Genomic DNA, 10,000 nt, shown 5'->3' with positions numbered 1-10,000 from the left:
AAGAAGATTGAGATTTGAACGAGCAGCTCAGCAGGTGATGATGGAGCTCATTTTTCAGGTAGTTTAGTGTAAATGCTGAGAAACAAGATGCTCTATCGATGGTGTCTACGTACAACTCTTTGATCCGGTGTAACACACAACCGGAAAACTTCTCGAGGGACATGAAGAGTTTGACCAGCAGCCAGGCGTCCTCGTGGTGGACGCTGGTTCCTCACCAATTGGGTTCGTGACTCTTTAAAATCATGTTACATCTCCATGGGACCTCTGATCTCAGTTTTGGGCCTTAACGGGGTCTGTTTGGGAGAGTTTGGACTCAACTGAGAGGCCTGATGACAAAAGTTATGCTATATTCCACAATAAGAAGGGAAATGAGTTGTAGAAGAGCTATTATGTGTTCATTGAGGCGAGAAACCACTTCACACGTCACCGGGATTTAATCCATGTGCATGTTTAGTGATGCAGAACAGCTGGCACCTCAACCCAAAACAACCCAACAACACTATATTTTACAACCCTGTGTTCTGAATGCAGAAACACACATTAACATCACACAGCTGCAAAAAGGAACATTATGTATATTAATGTGAAACCAGGAAGAAGAAGAAAAAAACCCAGGACATGCGTAGTGCAGAGTGGTTTCAGGGAGTGGTTAGTTGTTGTCTCCTGTTGTTAAGACACCAGATCATCATCAACCGTCCACCTGTCTGTCTCGTGCCGTTTCAAAGTCAACACATTGTTCTTTCTATGTGGAAAATCACGCTCTGCTGAGTGACTTCACTCAGAAATATGATCTGGTGTTTTCCTCGAGCTGGTGGCATCAAATAATGTGAAATCACAAGGATGTTTATTGCCATTATGAAAAGATTCAACGAAATTAAGTTGTCGACTCATCAGTTTTCAGCATAAGGAACAGAATCTGACAGTGGAAGGGCGGAGAAATATTAATAATAATAATAAAAAGGATGCCATAAAAACAGCAGGGGACGTTTTCTTAATGGATGATTCACTGATTCTCTGGAAGAAGTTAAATGAAGCTACTTTGAAAAAAATACTTGTATTTATTATGAAATTCTCCTTTATGTTGGCTCTCAGTAAACTGCTCAGCTGTCCTGTCCGCGTACTTCAGGACAAACTGTCTCCCAGCTGCTCAGAAAAGGTGTGTCCCCTCTGTGACGTCACGCCCGTACCTGAGTTTCGGTGAGTGGGAAAAAAAGGGGGAAGGACCAGACACCGAGTGGAAAAACCTAAATCTGTCCGGAGCTCGTTGTCCGACATAGAGCCTCCTGTCCGGTGCTCACTTCGACTAACTGACCGTCGGTGGCTGTTGTTGTTGTTGTTGTTGTTTTAAGAGGAACGAGTTTTTGTACCTGCGCTGGAAACACGCGCGTTTATTCCATCAGGTCCACAAACAGAGCTGCTGCTCCCACTTCCGGGTTCACCACAGGTATGTTTGTCGGTGTGTTGTTTCGTGTTTGGTCGGTTTGTTTGTGTGAATTTCACATCAGTTCCAGTCGTTTCTACATTTAAAGACGTAGTGGGACATATTGCAGTAATACAAGATCTGCAGGAAGAGGAGGAAGAGGAGGAAGAGGAGAAGGCCTCCTGGAACTCGTGCAGGACGTCGGAGACCTGCAGCTGTTTCAAACTTCTTCAATTCCTCCTCACGTCTGCTCTCCGCTCAGGTGCCGCTCAGGATGTCCGTCACCCCTCGACGGGTCCGCCTGAAGCCCTGGCTGGTCGCCCAGGTGGACAGCGGCCGGTACCCGGGTCTGATGTGGCTCGACCGGGACGCCATGCGCTTCAGGATCCCGTGGAAACACGCCACCCGACACACACCTCAGCACGAGGACGAGGACACCATCTTCAAGGTAAAAGACACTGACTGCTTTAATCCATATCTATTTCATCCCAGGTTTTAATGAGGTCCAAATTGTATATAAATATAATTCAATTAATAATAATGATCACAGATAAATGAGTTATGATGATGTTGTTTGCTTGAGGCAATATAAAAATTGCTGTGACGTGCATGATGTGCTTGCTTCATAATTTCATAACAATTACATTTTATTGATGCATCTTTTATTTGTAATTTATCAGGTGTAATTGAAAACCCAGATTTTGGTTTGTATTTTTTTAACACCTTTAATTCAACAAAGTTTTTGGGGAGAAAATATATATCTAAAGTTTAAGTGTCGGTGATTGTGGCAGAACTTCTTTGTTTCCTCTGAACTTTAATGCAGGTGTTTTAGTTTGTCATCTTTCTGAACACTTAAAAATAAAATTGGATGCAAAAAATATTTTGATGCAAAGAAAAATGTCAGAAAAAGGACATATTTGTGTAAAATGACTAAACTGCGTGTGCCTCCTGGCAGATGAAGGCTTTAAATAAATGAGTGCCAGCATATGAAAGTGACATTGATACGTGCTCCTCCATGCTCCTCCGTGCTCCTCCAGGCGTGGGCGGTGGAGACCGGGAAGTTCCAGGAGGGAGTCGACGAGCCGGATCCCGCCAAGTGGAAAGCGCAACTCCGATGTGCGCTGAACAAAAGCCGGGAGTTCAATCTGGTGTACGACGGCACCAAAGAGGTCCCCATGAACCCCCTGAAGATCTACGACGTGTGCGACATCCCGCAGCCCCTCAGTAACCAAGGTGACGGAGAGCGTCTTCCTCCTCTGCTCGTCCTCAGAAATCGTCCTTCATTCTGTAACGAGCTGTTCGTCTCCTCTCAGGCTCCTCAGACGCAGGTTCCTGGACGCCACACGAGGATGATGGTGGTGACGAAGATGTTCCAGATACACCCGAGTCTCTCCCTCCGTACCCGTCTAACGGTGAACATCTTCTCCTCGCACATTACAAACAGACCGGACAGTTCGGTCGGTGTTAACAGTGAATTACGTCCTCCTTCAGGCACCAGCCCGTCTCCTATGATCTTGTGGTCTCCGATGGGGTCCGAGTCCTCCATGCAGCCTCCCAGCTGCCCCCCCTCCAACGAAGTCTGGCCCAAAGAAGAGTCTGCTGATATCTGGCCCAAAGAGGAGCCGGCTGACGTGGAGATGCACCCGACGCCGCTGGCCGACATGCCGCCGGCTCCTCTGCCTGCTCTGCCCGGCGCCGCCATGCAGCCTCCTTCGCTGCCCGACGCCTTCTTCGCCTCTCCAGAAACGTGGATCAGTTCCCTCCCAAGTGAGTGACGCTGCTTATAGAGCATATCTATATGTTTATAGAGCTTGGTTTCTCTTCTACCTTCAGACAGATGTGAGGATGCAGAACGTTCAGTTCACTCAAACAACCGAAATATAACATGAAAACCACAAAAGTTACAGCTTCCTCTGAACAGTAATCCGCTGAGCTTTTAATAATCCAACGACCTCGTTTTGAATCGTTTTGTTTGGTGAGGAGACAGAAAATTACTCAGCAACTCTTTAGATGTTTTATTAACTGTTTGAGTTATATTTTTTTAAAGAAAAAAACCTACAACGAATTGTTAGTTTCAGCTCCTTTTAATGTGAGAATCTGCTGATTTTCTTCAATATTTTTGTTTTCGGAAAAGTTGAAAAAAATCAAATCGTTTGAAGACGACAGTTTTGGTTCTAAATAAATCGTGAAAGACATTTTTTATTTCTATGTTCTTTCAATTTATAATCCAAGCCATTTTTCAATTAATTAATATTCATTTCACAATGAAATCATAAGATGCAGTTTGTTATGTTACACACTGTAAGTTGGTGTGTTTTGAGTGGACTGTCCCTTTAAACTGACCCAGTTCTTTGTGATTCTGACTCGTGTCTCCCTCCGTCTGTGACCCAGTGACGGACCTGGAGGTCCAGTTCCTGTACCGGGGGAAAGAGATGTGTCCCATGGCGACCGTCAGCAACCCTCAGGGCTGCCGGCTCTTCTACGGAGACCTGGGTCCGATGGTGAACCAGGAGGAGCTGTTCGGCCCGACCAACCTGGAGCAGCTCCGCTTCCCGACCACCGAGCACATCACCAACGACAAGCAGCGCATCTTCACCGGCCGGCTGCTGGACGTGATGGACCGAGGTCTGATCCTGGAGGTCAGCGGCCACGACATCTACGCGGTGCGTCTCTGCCAGTGTAAGGTGTACTGGTCCGGCCCGTGTGCTCCGAACCCAGAGGCTCCGAACCTCATCGAGCGGCAGAGGAAGGTCAAGCTCTTCTGTCTGGAGTCTTTCCTCAGCAGTAAGTCTCCTTCACAGCAAATCTTTACATCTCAGTAAAAAATACTCTTTCAGACGTGTTGTTGTCTTTCTTTTTTCGAGAAAATATTTTTGCTTCAGGAAACATTTTTTGAGTCGTTTCTTTGTCGATTCTCAGGTGTGATCGCTCACCAGCGCGGCCTGACACCGATCCCTCCTCAGTTTGAAATCAGCCTGTGTTTTGGAGAGGAGTGGCCCGATGGAAAACCGAAGGAGAGGAAGCTCATCATGGTCCAGGTGAGACGTGTTTCATGTCCTTCTAGTGGTCGCCAGGGGACAACGGAGGCCTTTAAATGAGGAGAGGACCTCCGACTCGATATAGAAGGGCACGTGGAGGCTGTAGCTCAGACGGTAGAGTGGGTTGCACACTAATCGGAAGGTTGGTGGTTCGATCCCCAGCTCCTCCTGTCCACATGCTTCGGTGTCCTTGAGCAAGACACTGAACCCTAAGTTGCTCCCGATGGTGAACCATCGGTGTGTTGTAAGTCGCTTTGGATAAAAGCGTCAGCTAAATGAAATGTAATGTAAAAGAGTTTGTATCTTCAGGTCTGTAAAATAGTTCTGATCCAGAAGTGTCTTCAGCTGCAATACCAGCGAGTGCCACTAGAGGTCGGCTCCAAAAAGCCTCCGGCTCCATAGACTCCCATTCAACTTCTCTCATCAAATCCAAAGTGAATAAAATGTGTCCATCAGTTCTCTCGGTGTTGTTAGCTAAAGTCACTCCTTCTTCTTAGTTTTCTGGAGGTCCATCTGAAAATAATCCCTCATTCATTAGAAAAGAAGATTCAAAACATTTTCATTTATGTCAGGCACTAATCACATATTTTTTTTAAATTGCTGAGTCATACAGTGTCCCACAAACATGGTTCACATATCACCAGATTATAGACAATCTCCTCTACACAACTATAAAAAGAAATCTCTACTGACAATATTGTATGGCGAGATGCATGTAAAAACATAACAATTTCATAAGTCAAAATTATTTATTTCCTTGATATACATGCTAATATAACGTATTATCAAATTAAATGATGAAATATTTAAATAGCCCAGACTGTCCTGAAAAAACAAGATTGAGCATTAATGGTTCGACACTATAATGACCAAGATATGAGCTTAAAAATGAAGCCAGTGAAATTACCCTGAAAATAGCCTAAAGCAAGGGTGTCAAACTCATTTTAGTTAAGGGGCCACATACTGCCCACTTTGATCTCAAGTGGGCCAGACCAGTAAAATCATAGCATAATAACGACAATATTGCCAATAATTCTCTCTGTTTAAGTCATTGGTGAAGGTTTTTGGATGATAAACCCTATTTCAAGGTCTTTCTACAATAATCTAGAAACATAAAGACCAAAAACTCCGACATCAGCCCACTGTTTATCTGCCCCGGCTCTCCTCTACAGATTCCCTCGCAGCGAGCTGCTGCCTCCGGAGCAGACGTCGCATTTACGCTGTTTTTGAAGCAATTACTGGATCGATTAAAAAAAATATATTTTTTTTAAATTACAAAACGTTTGTACTCATAAACCTCCATATTCTCAGAGAAATGCAATTTATGTCTTTCTGTAATTTTCACACTTAGCAAAGTCATCGCTGGACCCCCTGGGGGCCATATGTTTGACACCTCTGGCCTAAAGGAAGTAAAACTGTATCACTGCTGCAAATATTTTGATCATTGATAACTGAAATTTTTTTAAATATTGTAATTATAAAATAAAAGTTTTTAGAGTCCAGAGGGAAGTCTGGACTCTAAAAACACAGACAATTCAATTCCTCACACTGAAGAAGCTGCAAACTGAAAATTATGAGGTTTTTTTTTCTTTTTAATAAAGTATGAAATCTATTCATCAAGTTTCTGTCAAATGCTCAATCAACTTATTGACGTTATCCTGTTACTTGAAGGCCATAAAAGGTAAAAGAGTGTATTCCTTTTTCATATTGAAGACCATCTCATCACAGAGAGTCTGAGTTGGTGCCGTCAGCTTTATACTTCAGTGTCCTGCTGTGACTCCCGATCGTCTGTCACCCTGCAGATCATCCCCGTCGTGGCTCGGATGATCAGCGAGATGTTCTCTGGAGACAACACGCGGTCGTTCGACAGCGGCAGCGTCCGCCTGCAGATCTCCATCCCGGACATCAAGGACAACATCGTGACCCACCTGAAGCAGCTGTACTGCCTTCTGCAGACCCACCAGGGCCCGGACGGCTGGGCGCTGCCGCCCGCCTCGGGCCTCAACATCACCCAGGCTCTGCAGACTCAGTGACTCTGAATGAATTCATATCTGTGCACTTCACTCTGCGTCTCAGAGCCACCAGCAGTACTTGTGTGTAATCTTGTTGAGAATCATCTGTGGTTCAAACGTTTGTCTGTATATAAGCGTCAGCATCACTGCGTGTGTGCAGGAACATCCGACAGCTGTGGCGGCTGAACGGGACAAAGTCCTGCAGGCTGCAGACATTTAACCTAGTTAATGAGTTACAGACATTACCCTGTCTCTTATTTATCCTAAACAGGTCAGTGATTCATAGCAAACCTTAATGGAGTTTATGAAACAGGAAGAATCCTTTTTATCTTTTCACCTTAAATATGTAGAAGAAACTCAGATTTGTACATTTTGGAAAAAATTTAGGAAAATGTTAATATAAGCATGAAGGGATCTCATACATGTCCTTGCAGTCCTTTTTAGACTTTAACTTTTTAAAGGAATTATGGACAAAAAGTCTTCAGATTTATGAGTTTTTTGGTCTTTGTTCCTTCACTTTGTCTAAAGACGTTTAATTTTTCCATTTCTACTTAATAATAATAATTCTATCTTTAGTTTTAAGCCATTTGTTGGATCCATTCAACTGAACTACATTCAGCCAAATGGGCCTCTGTTGAAATAGAAGCTGCTGCACTTTGGCTGCTGAATTATCTTTTATGGCTGAATGTAAGTGTATAGTTGAATGTAAATGTATTACTTGTAATTGCATGTTTATTTTATCAATAAAAATGCTGAGATAACTTAGTTTTTGTACTTTAATGTTTGTACAGTAAAAGTTGTGTGTGTCCTCCTGCAGCTTTCGATGTTGACTGTTGTTTTTATTGGTGCTGCAGACAACAGATAAAAAGCTCCGCCCCTTCTGAACAGCAGCAGGACTGGTGTGCAAGTCCACTGATGTCGACATCACCACAGGTCCTGAACTTCCACAGGGAGGTCGTCCAGTCTGATTATTGAACAGACAAAAGGATCTATCTACTCGCAGAGTAAATAAAAACATATTTTCTATTTTCTCCTCCATTAAAGGCCCCGAGTCAAAACATCACTCTTAGTTGAAGAGTATATTTACTGCAGTTAGGATATAATGATGCATCAATTCTTTAAATAAAATAAACATAGTTTACATTAAACAACATAAAGCACCACAAAATGAAGCTTTATTATCATTAACATTTTCTTTACAAGAATTAAATTACTCATCAGTCATTAAAGTGAGCAAAAAAGTTGTTCTGGCCACAGAGGAGATTTAATCTGTCTTTTGTACCCGATTGATAAGTCCAATGTGATGATTTACAAATCATATAAACCCTTTTTTAATATAAAATACAAACGTAAAACTACAAAGAATTAGTGGATTTCATCGTCTACGGTTCATAATATCATGAAAAGATTCAGAGAATCTGGAGAAATCTCTGAACACAAGGGACAAGGCTGGAAACCAATATTGGATGGAGGTGATCTTCGGGCCCTCAGGCAGCACTGCATTAAAAACACACTATTCTGGAGTGGAAATCACTGCATGGGCTCAGGAACACTTCTGGAAACCATCGTCTGTGAACACAGTTCATCACAAGTCTGGATTTTGTTTCATTTTCACAAGTCATGACAACCCTGTGAGATCCTTTGTGCCACATGTTGTTTATGACATCACTGAGGAATTCTTTCTGGTTAATGAGTGGATGTTTTAATGGTTTTGTGTCAGTTATGTGGATGTTTTAATAGTTTTGTGTCAGTTATGTGGATGTTTTAATGGTTTTGTGTCAGTTATGTGGATGTTTTAATAGTTTTGTGTCAGTTATGTGGATGTTTTAATGGTTTTGTGTCAGTTATGTGGATGTTTTAATGGTTTTGTGTCAGTTATTTGGATGTTTTAATAGTTTTGTGTCAGTTATTTGGATGTTTTAATCAGTTATGTGGATGTTTTAATAGTTTTGTGTCAGTTATGTGGATGTTTTAATAGTTTTGTGTCAGTTATGTGATGTTTTAATAGTTTTGTGTCAGTTATTGGATGTTTTAATGGTTTTGTGTCAGTTATGTGGATGTTTTAATAGTTTTGTGTTTTAATCAGTTATGGATGTTTTAATAGTTTTGTGTCAGTTATGTGGATGTTTTAATGGTTTTGTGTCAGTTATGTGGATGTTTTAATGTTTTGTGTCAGTTATGTGGATGTTTTAATAGTTTTGTCAGTTATGTGGATGTTTTAATGGTTTTGTGTCAGTTATGTGGATGTTTTAATAGTTTTGTGTCAGTTATTGTTTTAATAGTTTTGTCAGTTATGTGGATGTTTTAATAGTTTTGTGTCAGTTATGTGGATGTTTTAATGTTTTGTGTCATGTTTTTTAATGGTTTTGTGTCAGTTATGTGGATGTTTTAATAGTTTATGTGTGTTTTAATGTTAGTTATGATGTTTTAATAGTTTTGTGTCAGTTATGTGGATGTTTTAATGTTATGTTGTTTTAATAGTTTTGTGTCAGTTATGTGGATGTTTTAATGATGTTTTAATGGTTTTGTGTCAGTTATGTGGATGTTTTAATATGTTTTTTAATAGTGTGTCAGTTATTTGGATGTTTTAATGTTTTGTGTCAGTTATGTGGATGTTTTAATGGTTTTGTGTCAGTTATGTGGATGTTTTAATAGTTTTGTGTCAGTTATGTGGATGTTTTAATAGTTTTGTGTCAGTTATGTGGATGTTTTAATAGTTTTGTGTCAGTTATGTGGATGTTTTAATAGTTTTGTGTCAGTTATGTGGATGTTTTAATAGTTTTGTGTCAGTTATGTGGATGTTTTAATGGTTTTGTGTCAGTTATGTGGATGTTTTAATAGTTTTGTGTCAGTTATGTGGATGTTTTAATAGTTTTGTGTCAGTTATGTGGATGTTTTAATGTTTTTTTTGTCAGTTATGTGTCAGATGTTTTAATAGTTTTGTCATTATTATTGTTTTAATAGTTTTGTGTCAGTTATGTGGATGTGGATGTTTTAATGGTTTTGTGTCAGTTATGTGGATGTTTTAATGGTTTTGTGTCAGTTATTTGGATGTTTTAATAGTTTTGTGTCAGTTATGTGGATGTTTTAATGGTTTTGTGTCAGTTATGTGGATGTTTTAATGGTTTTTTTGTCAGTTATGTGGATGTTTTAATGGTTTTGTGTCAGTTATGTGGATGTTTTAATGGTTTTGTGTCAGTGTGGATGTTTTAATAGTTTTGTTTTGTGTCAGTTATGTGGATGTTTTAATATGTTTTGTGTCAGTTATGTGTTTTAATAGTTTTGTGTCAGTTATGTGGATGTTTTAATGGTTTTGTGTCAGTTATGTGGATGTTTTAATAGGTTTTGTGTCAGTTATGTGGATGTTTTAATAGTTTTGTGTCAGTTATGTGGATGTTTTAATGGTTTTGTGTCAGTTATGTGGATGTTTTAATGGTTTTGTGTCAGTTATGTGGATGTTTTAATGGTTTTGTGTCAGTTATTTGGATGTTTTAATAGTTTTGTGTCAGTTATGTGGATGTTTTAATAGT

The 10,000-nt window shown here is 40.5% G+C and overlaps 1 protein-coding gene across 1 annotated transcript; it reads left to right on the top strand.

Annotated features, from left to right (window-relative positions):
* The first annotated feature begins 1,212 nt into the window (after window positions 1-1,212).
* irf6 (interferon regulatory factor 6) lies at window positions 1,213-7,225 on the top strand. The gene is made up of 8 exons (XM_069688728.1): window positions 1,213-1,444; window positions 1,683-1,868; window positions 2,458-2,653; window positions 2,734-2,832; window positions 2,912-3,187; window positions 3,812-4,204; window positions 4,340-4,458; window positions 6,261-7,225. The coding sequence occupies exons 2-8, from the start codon at window positions 1,695-1,697 to the stop codon at window positions 6,489-6,491; spliced, it is 1,488 nt and encodes a 495-aa protein (XP_069544829.1). The 5' UTR covers window positions 1,213-1,444; window positions 1,683-1,694; the 3' UTR covers window positions 6,492-7,225.
* Window positions 7,226-10,000: the final 2,775 nt, after the last annotated feature.

Source organism: Brachyistius frenatus, unplaced genomic scaffold (assembly GCF_029030835.1).
Source record: "Brachyistius frenatus isolate BFR_SWC_R1_liver_20210118 unplaced genomic scaffold, ASM2903083v1 Contig_692, whole genome shotgun sequence".
NCBI lineage: Eukaryota > Metazoa > Chordata > Actinopteri > Embiotocidae > Brachyistius > Brachyistius frenatus.
Note: the sequence above shows the minus strand (reverse complement) of the source record. Positions and strands in the feature narration are given on the sequence as shown.

Coding starts and splice junctions, on each gene's coding strand:
- irf6 (XM_069688728.1), top strand. CDS start 1,695: ATGTCCGTCACCCCTCGACGGGTCCGCCTGAAGCCCTGGCTGGTCGCC. Junction 1,869..2,457: donor ACGAGGACACCATCTTCAAG/GTAAAAGACACT, acceptor GTGCTCCTCCAG/GCGTGGGCGGTGGAGACCGG. Junction 4,459..6,260: donor GGAAGCTCATCATGGTCCAG/GTGAGACGTGTT, acceptor GTCACCCTGCAG/ATCATCCCCGTCGTGGCTCG.